The 24,957-nt window shown below is 40.2% G+C and overlaps 2 protein-coding genes across 4 annotated transcripts; one reads left to right on the top strand and one right to left on the bottom strand.

Annotated features, from left to right (window-relative positions):
• Window positions 1-36: 36 nt before the first annotated feature.
• Window positions 37-8,331, bottom strand: LOC116716123 (peroxisomal membrane protein PEX16-like). Its single transcript, XM_032556972.1, has 11 exons — window positions 8,053-8,331; window positions 5,227-5,262; window positions 4,734-4,810; window positions 4,488-4,621; window positions 3,344-3,444; window positions 3,079-3,153; window positions 2,485-2,631; window positions 2,167-2,239; window positions 1,438-1,557; window positions 1,204-1,268; window positions 37-544 (listed from the first exon to the last, which is right to left on the bottom strand). The coding sequence occupies exons 1-11, from the start codon at window positions 8,183-8,185 to the stop codon at window positions 486-488; spliced, it is 1,020 nt and encodes a 339-aa protein (XP_032412863.1). The 5' UTR covers window positions 8,186-8,331; the 3' UTR covers window positions 37-485.
• A 967-nt stretch (window positions 8,332-9,298) lies between these two features.
• LOC116716142 (cysteine--tRNA ligase, cytoplasmic-like) lies at window positions 9,299-24,780 on the top strand. Of its 3 annotated transcripts, XM_032557014.1 has the most exons (23): window positions 9,311-9,396; window positions 10,565-10,792; window positions 12,899-12,990; window positions 14,320-14,408; window positions 14,487-14,583; window positions 15,232-15,330; window positions 15,448-15,597; window positions 15,676-15,816; window positions 15,890-15,978; window positions 16,053-16,174; window positions 17,154-17,266; window positions 17,362-17,490; window positions 18,681-18,810; window positions 18,886-18,989; window positions 19,070-19,167; window positions 19,250-19,439; window positions 20,485-20,547; window positions 20,629-20,710; window positions 20,784-20,864; window positions 20,939-21,006; window positions 22,512-22,571; window positions 22,647-22,730; window positions 22,845-24,780. In XM_032557014.1, exons 1-23 carry the CDS (start codon window positions 9,375-9,377, stop codon window positions 22,971-22,973), a joined length of 2,460 nt encoding a protein of 819 aa, XP_032412905.1. In that variant the 5' UTR covers window positions 9,311-9,374; the 3' UTR covers window positions 22,974-24,780. The 3 variants fall into 3 exon arrangements, with proteins under 3 accessions (XP_032412906.1, XP_032412905.1, XP_032412904.1); XM_032557013.1 differs by having other exon boundaries at window positions 9,312-9,396; window positions 20,485-20,710; XM_032557015.1 differs by lacking the exon at window positions 10,565-10,792 and having other exon boundaries at window positions 9,299-9,396; window positions 20,485-20,710.
• The last annotated feature ends 177 nt before the right edge of the window (window positions 24,781-24,957 follow it).

Raw genomic sequence — 24,957 nt, 5'->3', positions numbered from 1 at the left:
CATGTTTTTCTTGCCCTGATAGAATCCAATCACATGTGGACTGAAAGGATCAAGATATTTATTTGTAGGCTACAAAAAGAACCGTATCCAGTATGTCAATAAAGATGGAAAACCCTCAGAGTTTCTCGTTTCTCTTCACAGCCGCGATTTTATTTCTGCAGGGAAATGATTCACGTTAGAGTTTTCTATGATTGGAGGAGGAGCAGCGGTTCTGGGGAAGCGTCGCCGCTCTCCGGCCTGCAGGACGGAGCAAATCTGTGCGGTCCCGCCACAAATCATCCAACGGCGTCACCGTGGCGACGCAGCATAAATCACAGGCTGCAGGATAGGAGAAACGCCGCGTGCCTGACCGCTCCGCTGTCCGCCAAACCGGATCAGAAACACAACTTCAGTCTGAGCAAAGTCTGTGGAATTTAATGTTTCCATTTCCAGTGGGAATGTTAGTCCAGCTTCCAGTCGGATCCAGTGGGATCCAGTTGGGACCCTTATCCCCAGTTGTAGAAGTAGATCTTCTGCCAGGTGGGAAGGTATTCCATCAGAGGGCCTGAAAACACGCAGAGAGACGAGTTCAGATGTTTCTCTGAAGCAAAACGACCCAAAGAACAAAAACCAGGAATCACCAGTGTCCATCCGATCTCCCTGGAGAATTAAAACTACATCCCGTCCAAATATTCATCGAACGAGAATAAAACTGAAATACGAGAATAAGTTATTGACGGAAAGTCAAAATAATGAGAAAAAGATGAAATAATGCAAGAAAAAGTTTGTAATATGAGAATAAACTCATCAGATTAAAGTTGTAATATTAGTAGAAAGTAGTCATTTTATCTCCTACGCAAAGAATAAAGAGATGAAAATGTTTGGTAAAAGTTTTACAGATGGTGCCAAATAATTCATCCTTTAACATCAGATTATTCTCAGCAGCAGAACTTTGAAACTACTGAGTCTGTTCAGGTTAAAGATCCAAGAACCCGACTGAGCTGCTCATGTCCAACTATCCAAGCTTCACTCATCACAACCAGTTTTTCTAGTCATTTTAAAATTCTCTTCTGACAACATTGAGTCTTTATTCTTCTAATTTTATGACTATTTTTGTAATTTCAACAACAGAAAAATTCTCAGTCTGACCCTCGTACTTCCAGTTTTATCTCATTTCGATTGAAAAACGCTGAAGTCTCATCGTGAGCCGACTGCGGTACTTACGCGCCACGAGTCCGATTCCCGGAACGTGATCCGCCAGAAGTCTGAGCAGGAAAACGATCTTTTCTCTGCAGACAAACACAAATCAGATTTTCACTTTACTGAAGAAAAATTATTTTATGATTAATTGAATTGTGGATTTTGTTGGATCTCATAATTTTTTTAAACTGAAGTGTTGATTTTCACTAATCTGGGTCCATCATTTGGGTCCAGAGCTCGTCTGGATGTTTGACTCACTCGGAGAATTTGTCGTAGAACGGCGAGCGCAGCAGGTAGTAGCACAACAGGAAGGCCCGCCTCTTCATCTCGGCTTTCTCCCATCGGTTCTCCAGCTTGGCGTCGCTGAGGACGGCGAAGCTGCAGAAACCACAGGAACCAGTGAAACGCTTCCACACCCACTCAGGAGGGGGAGTCACTCTGCGATCCCGCAGTGAGGCAAACTCACGTCTACGGAACTAAATCAGGGCCAAAATGTACGTTTAAAAAAAATTTAATCTGAAAAGTAGTTTGGGACTTTTTTAGTGTATTTTTTTTCCAGTTGCACATCCTTTGTTAGTTTAGTTTCAAATCCATTTTCCCCCAATTGCAAATCTGCTTTTACCCAGTTTCCTGTTAATTTAATATTCCTTCCCATTTTTGGGGGAGGAGGGACAAACTTTATGGCCTCAATTTAGCTCTGTAGAGTTCAGCTGATGCAGAGCTGAAGATTTATCTCAGGATATCGATTTACCGATAAAAACATTTCAACAGTAAAAAACAATCATCTCATTTAATTTTTCCTTATTTCACCTTATTGAAGATGAAATCCTGTTTTCTGAAACATTTGATCAAATCCACATGAAGAAATAAGAACAAAAAGCCTAAAAATGTGAATTAACAGAAACATCATTAAAGAAACGGCAGCATCCAGGATTATCCTCTAGACTAGCTTTAGCCAGGAGGAAGTTATTGGAGCAGTTAGTTTACCTGGAAAGCTCCAGGGCGGCGGAGACGAGCCACGGCTTCCACGACCGCTTCCCACAGACTCCCAGACACAGGACTGCCATCCGGAAAACTCAAAGAAAACAGCAGCTACTTCTGACTAAATAATAATAACAATCATTCAGGTGGTAAAATCTGGTGGAAGGATGACAGACATCCTCCTCCATAACTTCTTGTTCACATAAAGCTTGAGCTGAAACCAGTTGAACCGTTAAATCCTTGAGCAGCAGCCAGCTCCCTCTAGTGGTGTAATGGAGTGGTGCAGCTTCAAACAGGATCTGCTTTCGGTCGGTGGAAGGATACGGTGAACCAGTGGCCGGCTGATGTAAACTGACTCGGCCAGCGTCTCCTGGAAGCTGAGCTCGGTCGGCGGGCGGCTCTCCTTCAGGCTGCTCCTCGTCTTCCTCGCCGCCGCCGCCGCGCCCCACAGCCGGCTCTGCAGGGGCGGAGCTACAACATGGCACATTTCACATGTCACTCTGAAATCTCTCCTGAAACTTTGCTTTAGTCTGAAACGACTAATTCCTGTTCTGACACATTTCACCTGAACCTGAAATTATGAGAAAGACGATACTGCTGGTTTCCATGGTGATTCCCACCTTTTCTGGGGAGTTTGGTTAATAATTTATGCCTCAAACATAAAAACCAGGAAACTCTTCCAGATTATTTTGTAGTTACATTTTAATGACATATAAAAATGTAACTACAGAAGCAACCAGTTATGGTTGTTTCTCATCCATAACTGAACTATTATGGGATGAGAAGCAACCAAACAACGTGACAGAAATAAAACAAAGTGAAGACGTTGGAAAAGAGGAAACCTCAGGATCCCAACATGTGGATCATTTTTATCTTTAAGCCGTTTTTATAGGATTTTACTTGTTAAAAGTTTCTCACCGCTGCCCAGAGGTCTGATTACACGGCCTGACCTTTGACCCACAAAGCAGGCATCATCCTCGCCGTTGAGGTCGTCTGTGGAGGAAAACACCTCGTTCAGACAACATTTACCCTGCAGGAGTCCCACTGGGCTGTGCTCTCAGACCTGCTCTATTTTAAAATGATTACAAAACAACAAAAGGATAAAAACACTCATAAAATCACAGAACAAACATTTTTGCTGGTTTTCTTATAAGCAGTGATAAGAAATGTAAATAAATCTGACCTCCAGAAACGTATTCGGAGCCTCTGTCCAGGGGGATTATGGGAGGTGAAGTCTGCAGGCCGGATTTGTGCAGCAGAAGAAGAACGAGACGAAAAGCAGTTCTGGAACAGAGTTACTGCAGCTTTAAGAGCAAAATGACAATATTTTTATGTTTTATTTATTTGTTAGTATTTTATTTTTATATAGAAAACGCCCATTATCTTTATTTATTTTTATTAATTTATTTATTTTCATTTTGTTTATTATTTTATTCATTTTTATGCAAAAATGCCAATTATATTTTTCTTATTTTTTAGTACTATTTTATTATTTATTTGATTTATTTTTATGGGGAAATGCTTATTTGATGTATTTCATACGGAGGCCTCTAGCGGACATGAACGATTCTTTTTCCTTTTGCGTTCTCTCTCAGTAACGTTCTGATCAGTTCATAACTCAACACTGTCAGTCTTTCTTCCGGCGGCCATTGTACTTCCTGCTATTATATCAGGTTATGTAAGGTTTTTCCATGACTGTTATTATCTACTTTCTGAAGTTTTATATCTTTTTCTTTAGGATCGAATTGCACCACAGACCTATGATATAAACAGAAACTTTTGGTAGGAAAGAAAGAAAAAAATACATCCAAACTATTTGGACTATTTCTGAGTTATTATGGCGGGGTAATAAAGGGCCGTTTCCATCTCAGCCTGATACAGTCAGACATAAACATGCAGTGAATAAATCGATTTTCAGTCAGGCTTTTGCACCAAAAGTTAATAATAATAAACACCGAGGCTCTTTAAATCTGTATATATTTGAAATTTTAAACTGACATTTGTGACTGTTTACAAAATAGACCAGCATCGTCCCCTAGAGGTTCCGTAATTTCATTCGGTTGATTTTTGATTTTAATTTTTAGAGAAAAATTAAAATTCTGTTTTTATTTTCATTTATAATTTTTACTACAGTTTTATTTTTTTAATTTAAAATGCCAATTTTATGTTTTTTATTCATTTTACTTGTTTCTGAAATGTAAAAAATGCCAATTTTCTTTCATCTTTATAAACCATCTTCCTGCCTCCTGATTACAGTAAAATTTACATGAATCTTTTCAACATTTTCATAGTTTTAATGCTGATAGTGAAGAGTAAAGAGGTTTTACTTGAAAATCTGAATGAGAGCGATGACCAGCCAGCGGCCCGCCTCCCCCCACAGCTTCCCGGCTCCCATCTCCAGGAAAACCTCCACGTACTCCAGGACTGACAGCCAGGTGAGGAGTCTCTGCTGGGACAGAGGCTGGACAGACAGCAGCAGGAGGGAAAAGTTCAGAAAAAGTTACATTTTAATCTGCCTGATGGCCAGGAAGTGATGAAAACTCTGCAGGAAGATGAATTACAGCCGAGCTCACCACGGGGAAGGCGCATCGCAGGCCTTTACGCAGGATGCTGTCGTTGAACAGGACCAGCAGGTTGGAGACAGAGTAGACTGAAAATATGACAGGAAACAAAGATTATAGAGAAAAAACTGTCCTGACCAATCAGGGGCAAATTCATGGACTCCAAACCACCGAATGAAAGATTTTTACCGTCTTATAGAAGTCTGAGTTTAACGTAAACAAGGTTTATGATTGGTTCAAATTTAAATCAGAAGAAGAAAAATGACATTTCCACCAGAACATCTGAATAATCGTCTTCAGGTTAAATTTGTTTTCCACAAATTAAAATCCAGTTTAAAGGAGCAAATTTGGAAAATGCTTGTGGGAAACAAGCAGTGGCAGCTAGACGTGATTCCAGACAGAAGAAGAAGAAGAAATGAATGTAGTGCATGTTTGAGGTCAGAGGTCAGAGAGCTCCTCTGAGGTGTTAGTGTGTCAGAAACGGCTGCAGCAGAACTTTACTCACCAAGCTCAGAAATCTCATGAGAATCAGCGAAGCGCCCTGAAATGAAAGCAGCGGACATTTTAGTTCCTGTAGACATGAAACCTTTTCCCACGGAGACGGAGAAGAACCGACGATTGTCCTGCACCAACACGTCAGAGTTTCCTCCTCAGCCTGAACTCTTCCAGTCGAGCTTTCATCTGGCCGTCCGGCACCATGTGACTCTGCTTTGCTCTGAACCATCCCATAATACCTCAGGCTGGTTGTCCTGCTGGAAGCTGAACCTTGACCCCAGTCTCAGTTCTGCAGGTTTTCTTACAGGATTGCTCTGAATTAGATCCATCCAGTTTCCCACAGCATGATGCTGTCACCACCATGCTTCACATTAGGGATGGTGCATTCAGGTGATGTTCAGTGTTGGAGCAGTTTGCTTGGACTCCACAAAGTTCCTCAAAACTCATTTTGTCCTTGTTTGGGAATCTTCTTCTTCCTGGTCACCAGCAAATACATCCTCCAAATTTAAATAAACACGTCTTAATGATGGTTTAATGTTTTTATTAGTTCACCTTTATATGTTGTTGCTTTATTTATGTATTTATGTTTGTTAAAAGTGGTATTTCACTTGTGCTTGTTTTCAGTGTTGTATAGTAACGAAGTAAAAATACTTCACTACTTTACTTAAGTATATTTTGGAGTACTTCATACTTTCCTGGAGTATGAAAATTTTTGATGACTTTCACTTTTACTTCACTATATTTCCGAACTTAATTGCGTACTTTTACTCCGATACATTTTCAATGTGTGGTTTAGTTACTCGTTACAAAAAAGCGAGAGAGAGAAACGCAAGTGTTTTGACCCCACCTACTGATTAGCAAGTAGCAAGTAGGCTACCGAACAAAGTCCGTAGCCTGCTTGCCTGGGCTTGTTCATCACCACCAATAGGATACTTCTTCTTCTTCTTCTTTTCTATTATGGCGGATCACAAGCAACTTTAAGGTGCATACCGCCACCTACTGTACATGAGTGTGTAGAAGCATTACTTCATATCTATTAAATTCTACTTTTTAATTTTGTATTCTTAAGATAAATAAACAATGCTTTCCTTAATTTGTGAATATCTGTTATGTTTCCTTCATTTCCTAATATACCTTTAAGATTCCATTCATGCCCCATATTTCTAACTATTCTCTTTAATTCTTCCCTTTCGAGTTCATTTGACTTACAGTTCATCAATGTGTTCTACATTTTCTTTCTCTCCACATCTCTCACATTTATCATTATTTTTCCTCCCTATTTTATAAAGCATGTCATTTAAGTAGGTATGACCTACTCTTAATCTACTAATTATTATTTCTTCTCTTCTGTTTCGTTCATTAATGCTTCGAATTCAAACTGACTTTTGTACTTCATATAATCTTCTTCCTTTCTTATCTTCATTCCACATTTTTTGCCATTTCTTGATTTCTTTACTTTTAATTAGGATACACCTGTTTCGCTTCTCCCATTAAACACAAAGCAAGTCTCGCAATCAGTAGCAGTCACATGGAAATTCTATCTTACAAAAACTCCCCGTCCAACTTGAAGAAACACATCGAGGTAACTTCTTATGAAATGGTTATAATCCTCCTGTTTCAGTAACTATAGCTTGGTCACTAGGCACTACTGTATTGTGAAATCTTGACCATAAATGAACTTTGTTTGGCATTGTTTCAGTTCCACACGTGGTGTATTTAGCTTAGGCCTAATGTTGACTGTAGCAGGCTACCTAGACTCCTCTGTTCAAGGGGGGACAGAAGCCATAGCAATAGCAATTTAGACTAAATTTAACGAATATAGGAAAGGCATGCAAGTTCAAAACCAGGTTTACAGATGCCAATAAGCTGCATTTCCCTCCCAATTCTTTTTTTCTTTTGCATAATGACCAGTTGTGTGCACCACCTACTGACTGTAGCATTGACTGATTCACTGATTTGTGAAGTAGAGTAATCGTAACAGATCTTTTTCTTCATGTTGGCTGCATTTTCTGTACTATTTATTTTTCTCATTTTCAGCACTGACCTTACTTGAAGGGAAAACTTAAGGCTTACAAAAACTTTGTATTTTCTGTCCTGGAGGGTTTACTAAGAAGCTGGTTCAGTTGTAAAGCAGGTTAAGTTAACCTTGTGCTATAGGTAAAGCACCTAATTTTCTTAACTAAATGATGCCTGCAGGTATATCTATTAGCAGGTTTAATTTTGCCTGCACTTGGTTGGGTACATTATTTTAAGTGTATTTGACAAGTTTACCAAAATATAAAAAATGTCATTCAAACTGCATTTGCTTTGTTTTACTTTTTACTTGTACTTTTCATTACATTACTTGAGTACATCCATTTTTACAGTAATTTCCATACTTAAGTACAAGAAGTTTCAAATACTTTAAGACTTTTACTCAAGTAACATTTCAGTCAGTGACTTCGACTTTTACCAAAGTCATATTTTGGAGAGGTACTTGTACTTTTACTTGACTCTGAGATTTCAGTACTTTATACAACACTGCTTGTTTTATGGATGATTTCTGACAAAATATTCCCATGTCAGAGATGATGGACGGTGAAATGATCTCATTATAATTAGAAATAAATCGTGCATCTCCTACAAGTTTAACAGCTAATAGTTGTTCTGTTGTTGTATTCAGTGGCACCAAAACAAAGATCATTTCAAAGGCGAAACCATTTATTATTTTCATTCTACTTTACAGTTCTTTGCTCCTTTGTGTTGTTTTACCACCGAGGTTTGTGGCTGGAATGAGAACATGTGCAAAGCTCCAAGGGGTGTGAATACTTTAGGGAGGCTCCTCAGCTGGACTCACCTGCTATCAGGTAGGACAAGGTTCGGACCGTGTTCTCCAGCTGAGCGGTAGCTGCAGGATTCCTCCGAACAAACTCCGTATATCGCTCATAAACGCGACTTAAAGCATCGAGTGATTCCTTAAAGTTCGACATTTCAACTCAAACTAAAACAATAACTCCTTTTTCAGCCGACCGGTTCACATTCGACCTCAGTTTTCTCCACTTTCACATCAGATTTTATAAAAACAAGCAAGCTTCCGCGTCTTTTGAGTCTTCTTCTTCTCCTCCTAAATGTTGCTGTGCTGCCCTCTATCGGATGTAGTCCGATAAAGCTTCTTCTTTTTGTGACCTCTTAGTCTTTGTGGAGTTTCGGTGTTTTCTGCACACACATCGGTTCATAAATTGGAATCGCCAAAAAAAAGTTCACATATTGAATTCGAAAATGTAATTTTAAACATACAGCCCCTAAATAATCTTTACTTCAGGCAGTTCTCATCAATGAAAACACAAAATTAGCATTAAAAAAAAAATCAAAACATAACAAGACAAATAAATATTTTTGACACAGAAATTATGCATGTTCTATACATGACATGACAGAATTATGGCGAGGATGGCTCAGGCCTACATGCAGACATAATAAAAAGTTGAGTGGAAGGTAAAGGTGGAAAAGGTACAAAAAAATAAATAAATAAATCTGATCCTAGATGATGGACCAGTTCCACAAAACAAACTGGTAATCCCAAAATACTCACCTTACAATCCTTGAGGTTTTTATTAAGGATCTCTGCAAGAGGGAGAAATCAAACATTGGGAAGCATGCAAAATACAAAAATTCTCATTCTCATATCAACGGGAACAACTGTACCTATATTGCATGTTGTAAAATGGGGTATAATAAAATAAAATACTTTCTTTCAGGAGAACCAAATGCTGATCTCTGTCATGACATTCTGCCATGATATATATAAATATATATACAAACACTTTATTTAGTGCTTATATATATATATAATTTTATATAATTAAAATTATTTATAATTTTAGTTATATATCATTTTCTATTATCTGTTAGCCAGAATAATCAGAAATAGACAAGTGAAATGCGTCACTGTCTTTAATTTATCAATTGATTAATTATATTGCACTGTTTGAATAAAATTGCTAAACCCAATCAACATTTTAAAAATGACTTTATCCTGAAAACACCAGTGGAGACACATGTGTTAGTGAGTCCGACAGTTATTAGTGTCCCCCGCTGCCGGTGTTCTGACACGTTGGTTCCTGTTTCTGCTTCCGGTCCGGTTATTGTTGCATCAGCATCTCATTCAGACCTGTGGCCATGTCGAGCTCACCGGATACAGGTACAGTTTTTTTTTTTTTTACCGCGTATTACCTGTTATTATCATCGATATTTCCTCAGATATGAAGCCGGTAAGAAGCAGAGGCAGGTCGGTTTAATGTTTCAGGGGCTGTCAGGCTAAATTAGCCTCTGTTAGCTCTGTTAGCGAGCAGCTCGGCTAAATCAGCGGAACTCTGTTTAAAAAACGATCATTCAAGACTTTTTATGTCAGCGTTTATATTTTGTAAAACAAAGACATGAATAAAGGAAATATAATTTAACAATACCTGAATATTTTCAATTCGGCATAATTGTTAAACTAAATAAAGTGTTTCTTAAAACCAAAATCTATCATGTTATTCCGACAGCATTCACTTAAGTGAATTGGGCAGCTGATTGGGAATTTAAACTGAGACTCATGCATATGAATATGTTTTTGTTAATTATGTTCACAGTTTTCCTTTTCCGCTGCTCAGTTTTAATCTGCTTATGACATTAATCATTACATTAATTAATAAAACATACCCTGTATGTCATATTAGTCATATAAAAAGGTTTGTTTCATCCTTTAAAAATATTAAAGGATTCTGCAATCTGCACGATTACTTCAACATGTGAAATATTTTTTCCCATTTTCATCCTTCATCTTCATGCATGGTTTCTCTTTCATTTTGTTCTGCTGTTGAATCCTCATCTTGTCTGTTTCCTGTCTTGAATTTCTCTTTCCTGTTTTCTTTGTGAACGCATCATCTTTTTGTTTTGTGAATTTTCTGATCATTTTAGATCTGATTGGCTCCTTTATTTGATCATGGTTCTGTTTAGTTTTTTTAAACACGTCTAGTTAGGAATCAGCAGATGGTTTGCATCGGTTAAACCCAGGTTGAACTCGTCTGAAACCGGTTTCCACTCAGGTCATATTTCAGGGTTTTGATTGTCCTCTTTTATGGAAAGTATCAGAAGAATGTCGTTCCCTCCTGAAGATGAGTCGCCCCTTATTTTCTAATTTTTTTCAGTAAATCTCTCTAAAGCCCTGAGAAGCATTGATCAGGATGACTTTAGCTGCTTGCTGGACGGTTTTCTGTGAGGAAATCAGGATTTGATCAGAGGTTTTGCTCTGATTTTTTCTCTCCAGAGGATGAGGACAGTTGCAGCTGCTCGGCTGCTAACGTCTTGCCCTCTTGTTTCTGCAGCCTTTGAGTTTGGCTCCTTGCTGCAGATTAACGAGGAGGCCGCGCTGACGGCGGCCCTCAACGACTACCTGACCTCACGCAGCTACCTGGCGGGCTTCGGCCCCTCCCAGGCCGACCTGAGAGCCTTTAGGCTCCTCCCCCAACCCCCCGCCCCGCAGCACGTCCACGCTCTGCGCTGGTACAGACACATTTCCGCCCTGCAGCAGGACCTGAGCGCAGACGGCAGCAGTGAGTAGACGGTTGGTGTGACGCAGGTTTCTGCAGAGAAGCATGAACCCACAATTCCTCTGGAGTGTTTCAGTTAGAGCTTTGGCCTGTGGGTGGCGCTCTGCGGCGCAGCGGCTTATCGCTGCTCAAACAGCTCAGGGTCAGGAACACCTGCAGCCCCAGAAACATCACAACTGCTGCTTCTGTTTGTCCACTCATTGCATGTTGTCCTACCAGATCATCGGTCCTTTCTGGAAACTTTTCTTTCAGCTTTTTCTGCTTTTCCTCTTTACTCAGCTACAACAGCTGCTGTAAAAATCTCTAAAAATAAATAAACCTTTAATGCATCAGCAGAATGTCTCAATGAATGATAGAAAATTTTGTATTAAGGAACAATTCAAGGCATAACCAGTCAGAAACAGATACTTTTACTAGATGAGTGACAGGAAGAATGAGTTACAGTCATCAGACTTCTGAAGGAAATGATCTGGCCTAAAGACAGGAAACACCTGGAACCGTTTGTTCCTTATCTTTACAAACTTTATAGCATACTGTAAATGCTATAACGTTTCGCTCCAACCATCAATATGAAAAAACTATGATCTGGAAGTAAAAGGTCAAACGGACAAAAAGTGCAATAAACAATAAGAATATAATTATAAATCAAAAATAATGTAATCAATACTTAGAACATGATTCTTAATATAATGAATGAAATGAGTAGATGAGTATAAAAGCTGAATGTTAGATGAGTAAAACAAAGATAATAATGCAATAAGTAAAAATGTAGAAATCACCATGACAACCGTTACACAGTGGTTCCTGTCCCACCATCTCAAACGTAAACATGTTGAGTCCGATCAGCCCTGCTGGACCTCCAGCTGGTTCCACTGCTAAACACGGCGGAGGCTCTATGATGCTGTGGGATCCGTGTTGGAGTCCGCAGCATCAGAACGGGTCGTTCTGTGTAGGCATGCACTGATCCACGTCTGGGGTTTAGTATCGGCCGATACCGATCTGATAGAGAAAAACAGCTGATTGCTTAAAACGCTTATTTTTTTAAACACAGACATAAAAATAAACTGAATTCTAAATTAATTTGGTAACTAGCTCACTGAAACACAACAGCTCCACCAGTTTGGTCAAACGTGTAAAAACAACTTTAATCTGTTCAGGCAGTTAGGAGAATAACAGCCAATATAAAATAAATAACAATAAAGAAACTGATCAACATAAACTACAACAAACCTTCAGAAAGTGCATTTAGAAATTCTAAATATAATGTAAAACAAATATCAAAGCGTAGAATTAGACTGAATAGATTGTCACCGATATCCGATCTAGATTTTCTTTTGATATCTGGACTGATTAATATCTGATCGGTTCATCTCTAGTTCTGTGTGACGTTCTGCTGATGCAATAAAAGATCAATTTATTTTTACAAAACTTCATGAATCTTCCTGAAAGTTTTCATTTTGCTGTCAAAACTTCCAAAGCTTTCATCTCTTAGTTTTGCAGATTTTACATCAAAAATGTGTTTAAAATCTTTTTAGATGTTAAATATTTGGATGAAACAGGAATCAACCTTTTTTTCATCATGTTTAAATGATTTTCACAAACATTTGAATGATTTATGCTTTTTAACATGAGAATCCAGATTTACCTGAGTTACATTTGAGTAACTTTTGGGGAAAAAAGTACATTTAGGAGGATTTTGCTTCAAGTAAATTACTTCTACTTGAGTCATTTTATTATGAAGTATCTTTGCTCTTATTAGTTTTTGTTAAATTTCATATTCAAAGAAATGTATTTGTATTTTGTTTTGTTTTTTGTAATTATGACATTCATCAGAATTATTTTCATCTTGGTCTTTAAAATGCCAAAATTTCCTTATAACTTTATATTTTGGTCTCTCTAATTATGCTAATTTTTAAATATTAAATGATGTTTCGATCAGTTACTCAGTACTCGAGTCACTTTTTTACTTTTTTACTCTTTAGTAATTTCTGGGACAGTTACTTTTTACTTTTACTTGAGTAAAAACAAGCTGGAGTTTAATTTGCGGATCATGTTTGTCTCCTCTGCCACGTCTGCTGTGAATGTCACCAGTTTCTGGTTTTATTCCAGTGAAGGGGAAGCGGGTCCAGCCTCCATGGTCGCCTCCGGCGGGAACAGAAGTTCCTCAGCTGCGGCTCTACAACAGCCTGACCAGAACCAAGGTACGGTGTAGAACCGGCAACTCTGGGCTGCAGAACCCAGCAGCTGCTGCACCTTAAGGTGCTAAAACCTCTGCATGTTCACCTGATCTGGCAGAATATGATCCATAAATCAGTTCACATGTGTAAGAAACTAAACAATAAGGAGCAGTGGCGGCGCTGGGGGGGCTAAGGGTGCCAAAGCCCCCTCTGGATAAGTAATGGCGCCCTCGTAGCGACGCCAAAAAAATACTGTAGTACAGTACCGATCCAAACTGAAATATCAGAGTTACAGGAGTCTAATCTGGACGTATTGAAGAGATGAAAACAGGTTCAAAGCAGGAAAGCGTTCACCTGCCTACAGGTTAAAACTGCAGAATGTAACTTTAATACAAAATAAATCTGTTAAAACTGTCACCATGTTGTGATTATCTCTTCAACATGGCAGGGCAACAAAAACAACCAATCAGAGCCAGGAGGCGGGGCTTCATGCTGTCTATCAGCCTCGTATAGTCACTGCTAAATGTGCAAAAGGCGGAGAAACAATTTACTGCTGCAGAAAAACCGCCGTAATCTGAACTGATCTGCGAACAGGAAAAACTGCAGCGTAGCAGAGGAAGAGGAGGATGAGACCGTGCATGCAAGAGTGATTGACAGCACTAAGACCCGCCCCCTGTTCTGATTGGTTGTTTCTAGTTAACACTGGGAGAATGCAGAGGAGCTCGCTTTTTTTTTCACAGATTATCTCTCATATTGTACTGTCATAACATGGTGACAGTTTTTTTCTGTAAAAAATATTTAATTTTTATAAAAGTTAGATACTAGAGCTTTAAAGGATCCATCAACAAATTTCTCATTTATTTACAGGAATTACAACAAAAATAGAGTGACACAAAGATTTATACCTCACTTCCTCAAATGGGGGATTGGCTTATAATCACAAACCAGGGCTGAAGAGATTAATCATGATTAATCAATTAATTAAATAATTTTCTGCTAATTCAGAAATTGATTAATAATAACCGGAGTATACATACTGTAAAAAATTACCATTTGTTGAAAAAACAACAAACTCAGAGCAATAATTAAGCCAGAATAATACAAAATATATAAACATTTTACATTCAAGATGAAAAAATAAACAGTTTAACATCTTCAAGGCAACACAGTAACATATGAAATTAGTCTGTCTGCTGCTAAAGGCCAATAAATCTGAAAGTCGCCTGCGAAGCTGTGAAGTTTTACTGCAGAAAAACCCCAGATAGAGCAGAAACCAGGCTGGTCCGAACGCTGAGCCCTGCGGTACACCGCAGCCTCAGCTGGTTCTGGTTAATCGCCGTCTCGTCGTTCCAGGAGCCGTTTGTTCCCCAGAAGGGCAACAAAGTGACGTGGTACAGCTGTGGCCCCACCGTTTACGACGCCTCACACATGGGACATGCCAGGTAACCGGGTCAGAACCAGAAACCCAGAACTAACCCAGAACCGCTCCATCCTGACCAGCCGCTCCGCCTCTGTTGCAGGTCCTACATCTCCTTCGACATCCTGCGGCGGATCCTGAGGGATTACTTCAAGTACGACGTCCTCTACTGCATGAACATCACAGACATCGACGACAAGGTGAGAATCCACCGGTTCTGGAAGGTTCTGAAGGTTCTGGAAGGTTTGAAACGGTCCGACATGCTGCAGGTAAACTGGAACGTCTCATTGGGAATCAAATAATATTTACCCAGTTTTTTACTGCTTTTAAAAATTGATTCTGATCAATAAAACTTTAATGTCAAAGTGAAAACTGATCTACAAAATAATTTCCAAAATTCCACATTTGAAATTTTGAAATCTTGAAACTGATCAAATTAAGTTTGATAAAATTAAATCTTAATGGGGTTTAATTTGTCCTTTTACTCATTTAATTTGTGAAGCAAAAAATAGTAAAATTATTGTAAATTGTAATTTTTTTCTCAACAGCAAAGTGAAAAGCAATAATCAATATGTAAAAACATGGTGATTTTCTGCTCAATAAGCTGAATTAAATGAGCCGTCTCTGCAGCAAACTAAATCTTTAAATGTTTCTGGACATTTTCTGGATTTTGCTCCTGAAATATTACTGAAGTCGCTCAACCAACCGGGACCTCGCATTGTTTTTAACAAATGCAGAATTGTGAGTTTAGTGGAATTTTTTTTCCGGGTGTCTGCTAACAAACAAAATGTAGCAGTCAGATAATGCAGGCATCTGGTTCTTTACGGTTTATTCTCTTCCTGGTTCAGATCATCAAACGGGCCCGGCAGAACTTCCTCCTGGAGCGGTACAGAGAGAAGCGGCCGCAGGCGGCTCAGATCCTGCAGGATGTCCTGAACGCACGAGTGGTGAGTCAGGGATCGGATCCGGAGCGATGCGCCGGTCCAGATCGGATCAGGAACGACTTGGCGGTCCAGTCTGGTCCGGTCCAGTCGGAATCAGTTTCCTCCTCCATCTTCCTGCAGCCGTTCCGGGAGCAGCTGGCCTCCACCACGGACCCGGATAAGAAGCAGATGTTGGAGCGTCTGGACGACGCCGTCGCCGGCGCCCTGCAGCCCCTGCAGGTGGCGATGGAGAGCAACGCAGCGGCTGACGTGCTGCAGCCTCTGACTGAGGTCAGACGGACCGAAACGCTGCAGAACTCCTCAGCTGTTCCAGTTCCTCTGTAACAGAGTTTCTAATTATTTTCCCAGGTTTTGCTGGAGAACTCGAAGGACTTGCTGTCCGACTGGCTGGACAGGCAGTTTGGAAGCGAAGTCACAGAGAACTCCATCTTCTCCGTCCTGCCGAAGTTCTGGGAGGGGGAGTTCCACAGAGACATGGAGGCCCTGAACGTAAGCGGCAGACTCCGCCCCCTTCGCCCGATCAGCTGAGCGAGAGCTTCATCTCTCTCTCCACGCCCCTCAGGTTCTGCCTGCCGACGTTCTGACCCGAGTCAGTGAGTACGTGCCGGAGATCGTGGAGTTTGTGAGGAAAATCGTCTCCAACGGTTACGGGTGAGGACAGTACCGTCTGAAAGGTTCTCCAGGAGCCGCTGCCTCTGATCCGTTCGGTTCTGGGATGTCTGCAGGTACGAGTCCAACGGGTCTGTCTACTTCGACACCCAGAGGTTTGATTCCAGTCCGCAACATTCGTACGCCAAGCTGGTCCCAGAGGCGGTGGGAGACCAGAAGGCGCTGCAGGAGGGAGAAGGTACGGTGGGGCGTCTTACCTGGAACTAACACCAGGAGGCGTCTTACCTGGAGCTAACACCAGGAGGCGTCTTACCTGGAGCTAACACCAGGAGGCGTCTTACCTGGAGCTAACACCAGGAGGCGTCTTACCTGGAACTAACACCAGGAGGCGTCTTACCTGGAGCTAACACCAGGAGGCGTCTTACCTGGAGCTAACACTAGGAGGCGTCTTACCTGGCGCTAACACTAGGAGGCGTCTTACCTGGAACTAACACCAGGAGGCGTCTTACCTGGAGCTAACACCAGAAGGCGTCTTACCTGGAGCTAACACCAGGAGGCGTCTTACCTGGAGCTAACACTGGGAGGCGTCTTACCTGGAGCTAACACCAGGAGGCGTCTTACCTGGAGCTAACACTAGGAGGCGTCTTACCTGGAGCTAACACCAGGAGGCGTCTTACCTGGAGCTAACACCAGGAGGCGTCTTACCTGGAGCTAACACCAGGAGGCGTCTTACCTGGCGCTAACACTAGGAGGCGTCTTACCTGGACCTAACACTAGGAGGCGTCTTACCTGGAGCTAACACCAGGAGGCGTCTTACCTGGACCTAACACTAGGAGGCGTCTTACCTGGAGCTAACACCAGGAGGCGTCTTACCTGGACCTAACACTAGGAGGCGTCTTACCTGGAGCTAACACCAGGAGGCGTCTTACCTGGAGCTAACACTAGGAGGCGTTGAAACTTAGAAAGAACCCTGCAGAATTTCTAGGAACTGTTCGTTTATCCATCCATTTGTCTGTCTGTTTGTCCGTTTGTGTCATCAGGATGTTTTTTAAACCTTCATCCCTTCAGCTGCTCCCAGTTTCTGTTCAGACTTCAACCTCCTCAGAGTGAATCTTTCTGTTCGGATTAAATCTCGCCGTTTTTCTTTGTTTCTCTAATTTGGACGAGTAGCAGCTGAAACGTTTCTAACCTCGTCTTCGTCCTCGTCGTCTCTGCAGGCGATCTGAGCATCTCAGCAGACAGACTGAGTGAGAAGAAATCCCAGAACGACTTCGCTCTGTGGAAAGCCTCGAAGCTCGGCGAGCCGTCCTGGGACTCTCCGTGGGGGAAGGTGAGCGGCTGCCGCCGTTTTCCTCCTGATCCTCATGTTCCACGCTTTAATAACGGAGAGTCTGTGTCCTCCTGCGGCGGCGGCGGCGGCGGCAGGGTCGGCCCGGATGGCACATCGAGTGTTCGGCCATGGCCGGCTCCATCCTGGGAGAGTCCATGGACATCCACGGAGGAGGCTTCGACCTGCGCTTCCCCCATCATGACAACGAGCTGGCCCAGTCCGAGGTCACTTCCTGTCACTTCCTGTTACTTCCGGTCACTTTCTTGCTCATGTTCTGCTTCCAAACAGCCAAATCTGACACCAACTCTGCAGAAGGTCGGGGCGATAAATCGATTTTATCAATTACTCAAATTTTTGGTTTCTGAAGATTTAAATTTTGGAAGATTTGGATTTTTTTTTCACTTTTGTACTCATTGTGTTTCCGTAAATCAGAGCGACATCAGGGCGGCCATCTTGTTTTAAAGCATGTTTTACAGCTTCAAAATATAAGTCGGGCTACAATTTATTTCTTTAATTACGAGAATGAATTTATAATCTTACAAGAATGCAGTCGTACGACAGAATCAGAATAACACAAAAATACTTTCACAGTACGAGGAGAATGTAGTCGTTTTATGAAAACGTTTATCAAAGGTTTTTCTCATAAAAACAACTTTTAAGATGCTCCTCTGGGAAAATCTTTATTAAGCTAATATTATGACTATTTTCTTGTAGCTAAACAAAAATTCTACGACCCGATACCTGGTCGTACAATTCGCAGAAGAAATAACTGAAATAAAAGCTACTTTTTGAAAACATTTTGAAAAACTTTCTTTTAGAAAAGAATTTGAGCAAATTAATTGATGAAAATCAGGAATCAGATAGCAGTGTGTTGGGGACATGTGGATGTTTAAAAAGAAAAGAGGAGTGAATTTCTGCCAAAACAGCTCAGGAATTTGGGAAATGTTGAGATTAATCTTGGATATTTTCAAGTAAAAAACATGGAAATTTCAGAGTTTGAAAAGTTAAACATTTTCAACTCAGAAAATGTACAAAAGTGAATTTGTTTTTACTTTTGAAACTCAGAAATTTCCTTATCTTTTTTTCTAGAAAATTTTCTTGAAATTTTTGCTAGAATTATACTCCTGATTGTTTTCTATCTACAGCGGCCCTAATACATGAGGCGAATCATTCAGATCAATCTGGTCTCTCATCATGGAGGTTCTATTTGGCTCAGTTGGTCTGTTTGGCGGTTCTGTTTGGCTCAGTTGGTCTGTTTGGCGGTTCTGTTTGGCTCAGTTGGCCTGTTTGGCGGTTCTGTTTGGCTCAGTTGGTCTGTTTGGCTCAGTTGGTCTGTTTGGCAGTTCTGTTTGGCTCAGTTGGTCTGTTTGGCGGTTCTGTTTGGCGGTGTTGAGCCCAGCTGTTTTTTCTTCAGGCGTTCTTCCAGAACGACTGTTGGGTCCGTTACTTCCTGCACACCGGCCACCTGACCATCGCCGGCTGCAAGATGTCCAAGTCTCTGAAAAACTTCATCACCATAAAGGACGCCCTGGCGAAGAACACAGGTGAGTGCGCCTGCGTCGCTAGGCAACCGTCGGCCCGCAGGCGCCCCCTGCTGACCTGAGCCGTTCCTCCCGCAGCGCGCCAGCTGCGCCTGGCCTTCCTCATGCATTCCTGGAAAGACACGCTGGATTACTCGGCCAACACCATGGAGTCGGCCGTCCAGTACGAGAAGTTCATGAACGTAGGTGTCGCCGTCGCTTCGGGCGACTCCCCGCCGCCTCGCTCGGGTCTAAAGCTGCCGGTTCTCTTCCTGCCCTGCAGGAGTTCTTCCTGAACGTCAAAGACATCCTGCGGGCGCCCAGCGATCTCACCGGACGCTTCGAGAAGTGGGAGGCGGAGGAGGCGGAGCTTAACAGCAGGTGAGACATCAGAGGACAGGAAGCAGCTTCAGCCTCAACACACACACCCTCTGCTCCAACAGCGCACGTGTGTGTGTTCCAGTTTCTACGACAGGAAGTGGGCCGTTCACCTGGCGCTGTGTGACAACATGGACACCCGCAGCGCCATGGAGGAGATGAGGCTTCTGGTCGGCCTTAGCAACAGCTACATCGCCAGCAGGAAGAGCGCCAAGCTGAGGCCCAACCGCCTGCTGCTGGAGAGCGTCGCCTCCTACCTCACCGCCATGATGAAGGTGATGAGGATGATGATGATGATGATGGAGGAGGAAGACGAGGAGTCAACCAATCAGGAAGGACATTTAATGAGCTCGTTTTTGGATCATTGGAGCAGAAATAAAATAGCAAAAAGTGAAAAATTAAAAAGAGAAAAAATGACTTTAATTCAAGTTATTTATTAATTTAATAATTATATTAATAAATACTTAAGATTGATTTATTTAATCATAAATAATAAATTACTTAATTACACAAATTACATTAATAAAGTATTTTATTAATTATTAAATTACCTAAAATAATTATTTAATAAAATAATCACTTAAATTATTACATATATTTTAGTAATTAATTAATAAAAATAATTCGTTAAATTAGTATGTGAAGTATGAAAATAAATACCTAATTATGTCATTTAACGACATTAATTACATTAAGTTAAGTAATTGGTTGAATTAATTTATGAAATTAATTACCTACATCAATAAAAGCATTAAATTCATACATGTTTACATTAATTAATGTAATTAATTAAAACCTGAATATTTCAAAACAGAAAGGTAATAAATGAAATATAAGAAAGAAAACCTAAATTAATTAAGTTACCTAATAAATGCTTTAGGTTATGAATAAATAACTTATTTATTTAATATTTATTATTTAATACTTACGTTAATTAATTACATAAATAAATGAATTACTTACTATGATTATCTGTCTATTTAAATAACTGTAAAAAAATGGTTAAAAATACTTCATTTACTTTTTATGGGGTTTAATTAATTTATTTTTTTTATTCCACTGACTTATTTAAATCCATAAACAAAATGTTAACAATAATAAAAAACCTAAAAGACGTCCAGAAACTGGAAAACAGTTTCTAGACATAAATACTAAAATCATTTTTTGTTCTTGGATTTTTTTCTACTTTTATTTTTTCATCTTTCATGTTTCTCTTCTCTTACAGAAAATTAAATCGTAAAGTTTTTCATATTTATAATTTGCTGATTTAAAAGCTGTTTGTGCATCAAGACTAACGGGAATCTTCCGGTTCTCCTCCAGATATTCGGAGCCATTGAAGGATCCGATCCCATCGGTTTTCCAGTCGGAGGACAAGCTGTGGATGTGAGTAAACGGCCGATCTGTTGGGAGAACCCACCTGGGAAAAACCGATGCGGTGACCCGGTTCTGGTCCGATCTTTGCAGCTGGAGAGCACGGTGATGCCCTACCTGGCGGTTCTGTCCGACTTCAGAGAGGACGTCCGGAAAATCGCCCGGGAGCAGAAAGGTGAGGCCAAAACCCGACGTTCCCGATCCCGTCCCAGCTTCCGGAACTGACTCTGTTCTCCCGACCCGTCCAGTGACGGCGCTGCTGCGGCTCTGCGACGCCGTCCGGGACGACACGCTTCCGGAGCTGGGCGTCCGGCTGGAGGACCACGAAGGTGACGCAGCTTTTTAAAAACGGATCCAACAGGAAGTCAGCAGCGGCTCGGGTCAAACTGAGAATCTGTTTCAGGTCAGCCCACCGTGGTGAAGCTGGTGGACAAGGAGACTTTACTGAGGGAGAGAGAGGAGAAGAAGAAGGTCAGGCACAAATAAACCCTGCTATGTAACTTTTGTAAAAAAAAAAAAAATGTTTTTACATGTTTACTGTGTGCTTCTTATGAGACCAATAATCTGCACTGCAAAAACACAAAATCTTACTAAGTCACTTGGTCTAGACTACTGCAAATATCTTAGAAACTAAGACAAAACTAAGTTATAACAGAGCTGAGCAGTAAGAGGAGAATCACTTTACATATTTTTACTAAAGTAGAAGTAAAGAGTCTCCATCCCAGAAATTAACTCAAGAGTTAAAACGTATTTGGTAAAAAGTCTTCTCTAGTGCTGACCAACTGATCAAATTATCAATCATTTAATATTTAAAATAATTGATATAAAGTTAAATAGAAACATTAGATCAATCATTATGTAAGATTAAGTAGAATTTGACAATAATTGATATAAATTACAAACAAAATCAGGCCAAAGAAAATGTTTCCAGATCCGTTTCTTTCAATAAAAAACTTCAGAAGCTTCAACAGAAACTGCAGGTGTGAGTCTGTCTGCTGAGCTTCTGGTTAAAACGAGTTTATTTTCATTCACTGGCCAGAAAATCCAGAAACTATACGAAAGCAAGAGTAAAGATAATAATAATAAATAATAAAATCACTACAGTAAAAGGAAAAAGTACAGCTTAGTAAAAAATACTCCTAAAAGTACATCAAAAAATACTCAAGTAAATGTAACTAGTTACTACCCGGTTCTGCTAATCAGTAACTTGTTTTAATAAATAACTCCTTAAGAATGAGGAGACGGTTTCCCAAAGTTAGAATGAATTTACCTGCCACACTAACTGCCTCAGCATTACGACTCATCCATGATAATTATTTAGATTATTCTGATGATTAATCATAAAAAATCACAAAAAGGCTTAAATTTTTCATTTAAGCCTTTTTATGCAATATTAGAAATACATTCAAAGATGCAAATAAACTAACAACTAAATTCATTTTTTAATTATTAGATAATAACCATTTTATGACTAAAATTCACTAACAACCGATTTCATGAAGGTTTGATCATTTGAAGCAAATAATGAATCTGCAGCTAAAAAATGTGAAAAGTTCAAACCTTTCTGCTGGGCTGAACATCAGATCAGGTCAGTGATTATCGGTTATTAATTTTTGGATTAACTGATTAATAATTGAATAGAAAAGGTGGTTAACATGAGATTCTTTTGACAGAATTTGAACCAGCGAAAGCTAAAGCTAAAGCCATCCACTTGATTTACAGACAAAGTTTTTTAAGTTAAATGCAAAATGTTTATAGTTTTGGTTTAGTTTCTGACTTGTGTTTTGCTCCAGTTAACGATTAATCAATTACTAAATCAGTTGATGATTATTTTAATAATGGATTAATCATTCCAGCTCTAAGGTGAAGATCGTTCCAGACCTGAATAAGAGTTAAAATGAAAGAATGAATCAGTTCTTCAGTGAATAATACAGTTTGAACTGATGATGATTTTGAAACTTTTCCTTTGTTCCCAGATGGAGGAGGAGAAGAAGCGGAAGAAGGAGGAAGCTGCCAGGAAGAAGCAGGAGCAGGAGGTCCGTCGGACATTTTGAATCGGTTGGATTCGCCGACTCGTTCGCCCAATAATCACTTTGCTCTCTCTCTTTCAGATGGCGAAACTCGCCAAGATGAAAGTCCCTCCGTGTGAGATGTTCCGCTCAGAAACAGACAAATATTCCAGGTTTGACGAGACGGTAAGTGGAACCTTCACACTCCTTCCAAACGAAGCCAAAACGTTTTCGGTCCATTTGAAGATGTTTTTGAGTGTTTGGTCTGAAAACTCGGCATCTTTCCCGTTTTCGTTCCAGGGTTTTCCCACTCATGACGCTGAAGGAAAGGAGCTGAGCAAAGGCCAAGCCAAGAAGCTGCGGAAGCTGTTTGAGGCTCAGGAAAAGCTCCACAGCGAGTATCTGCAGATGAACCAGAACGGGAACTAGAGTCCACTTCCATCTAACGCAGCTTCAGCAGGGACTCGGAAAACAACGGACTCGGTTTTATTCTCCTCAGATCAGATCCAGAAATGTGTAAATGTGTGAAGGAGGAACGTTTTCTCCATCAGCAGAACCCAGCTGCCACTGCCGCTTCGTTTCCAGACTGGGATCAAACTCATGAACTTCATCTGTTTCCATCATGCATTCCTATCAGCCGTTCATTCATTCATTCATTCATTCATTCATTCATTCATCCGGCTGCAAACAGATTCAAACAAACTGCGACGCCGAGTTTCCAACAGACGAGGAAACTGGAATCAGGAAAACCTGAGAAGCTGCAGCCAAACCTTGTTCACATCTAAAGGAACTGGTGGCAAAATGTTCATTTGTGCTGCTTTTGCTTTGAATATATTAATAAAAGTTTAAAGGTCAAAAGGTCAACCAGCCCCCCCCCCACATTACTCAAATCAAACTAAATTGGTGTCAATGTTATGCTTGAGCTGGTTTGTGTCGCTATCATTTAAAAGATATTAATAAATGTTTCCAGAGGTCATCAGAGGTCAACCAGGGACCGCCCACATTTCCAAAACTAAACAAATTTGGCGTCAGTCAAATTTGTTACTATTTTTGCTGGTTTGTGTCGTAAAATTATTTTTGTTTTTGCCACTATCATTTTAAAAATATAAATAAATGTTTCCAGAGGTCATGAAAGGTCAACCAGCTCCTCCACTTTCCTCAAATATAATAAAAATTGGTGTCAAACATTTGTATTGTATTTTTATTAATATATTTAAAATGATAGCGTCACAAATAATATATTTAAAATGACAACAATCTTGATAGATTTGGACAATGTGGGCGGGGCTTGATGACCTTTTGACCTTTAAACTTTCTTTGAAATCTTTAAAGCCAAAGCAGCATAAATGTAGTGGTTTGATTGACAGCAGGTTTGACTGATTTGAGGAAAACGGGGGAGGAGGTGGGGGGGCTTGTTGACCTTTCATGACCTCTGGAAACATTTATTAATGTATTTAAAAAGATAGCAGTACAAAAGTTTGACACCAATTTCAGTAGATTTGAGAAAGGTGGAGGGAGAAAACTCACTCAGGTTAGTATTTGTTGTCAGAAAAGCTTCCAAGTTTTCATGTTAGTTCTGGAAAAACGTTCCCGGGATAAAAGCGTTCTGATGGGAGTAAGATGGACAACAACAGCTTTCCACAAGTCCAGGTCCGTTTTCCTCCAGTCCTGTCCCGGTGTTGTCTCTGTGGAAACGGATCGAGTTTGTATTTGTTGTGGTTCTGCCGATAAATCCCAGGATGTTCCGAACGCAGGAGCTGCAGGATCCTGGCAACATCAGCAGGTCTGACAGGACGAGCTGAGCTTTTTTAGTCAACCATCCATCCATTACTGCTAGTATTTTTCTACTGATTTATTAGAAACTCGTGATTCTGTGAAGGCGCCGCTGCAGGTTGTGAAGAAGACGCTCTAATAAAAACAGTCGGAGACACAGAGGGTGTCTTTATTTCAGACAATACAGACTCATTCAGAAACTCCTCAAGAATAATTTATTTCCATTTATCCAACAGACCAGGAATAATCTGAGTCAGATGTAATTTGCTCCACATGCAGATTACTGACAATCCAAGACACATCTGGGAACCAAAACGATATTGCTTTGAGATTACTATGAAACTTTAAATAGAGTTGTACCAAATTCAACTTTATTTAAAGTTGTGTTTGATATTATTCACTGAAATTGCAAAAAAAAATTATTTTGTAGTCTTTCTGAACATAAATCAGGTTCTGCCTCTTTCCCTGGTTAAAAAACCCCCAGCTGCTCACGATGTCCTGATGTTTCAAATGATCCAGATTTTTATGGATTTTTTCTGTTTTATTTCTGAGTACATTAAATTGTTGTAAGTTAAGTTCAAATGTAGACTAAAAAAAATATATACTTTGTGTTGCACCTTAAAAGTTCCCCATTTTAAGA

Source organism: Xiphophorus hellerii, chromosome 24 (assembly GCF_003331165.1).
Source record: "Xiphophorus hellerii strain 12219 chromosome 24, Xiphophorus_hellerii-4.1, whole genome shotgun sequence".
Lineage (NCBI taxonomy): Eukaryota > Metazoa > Chordata > Actinopteri > Cyprinodontiformes > Poeciliidae > Xiphophorus > Xiphophorus hellerii.
Note: the sequence above shows the minus strand (reverse complement) of the source record. Positions and strands in the feature narration are given on the sequence as shown.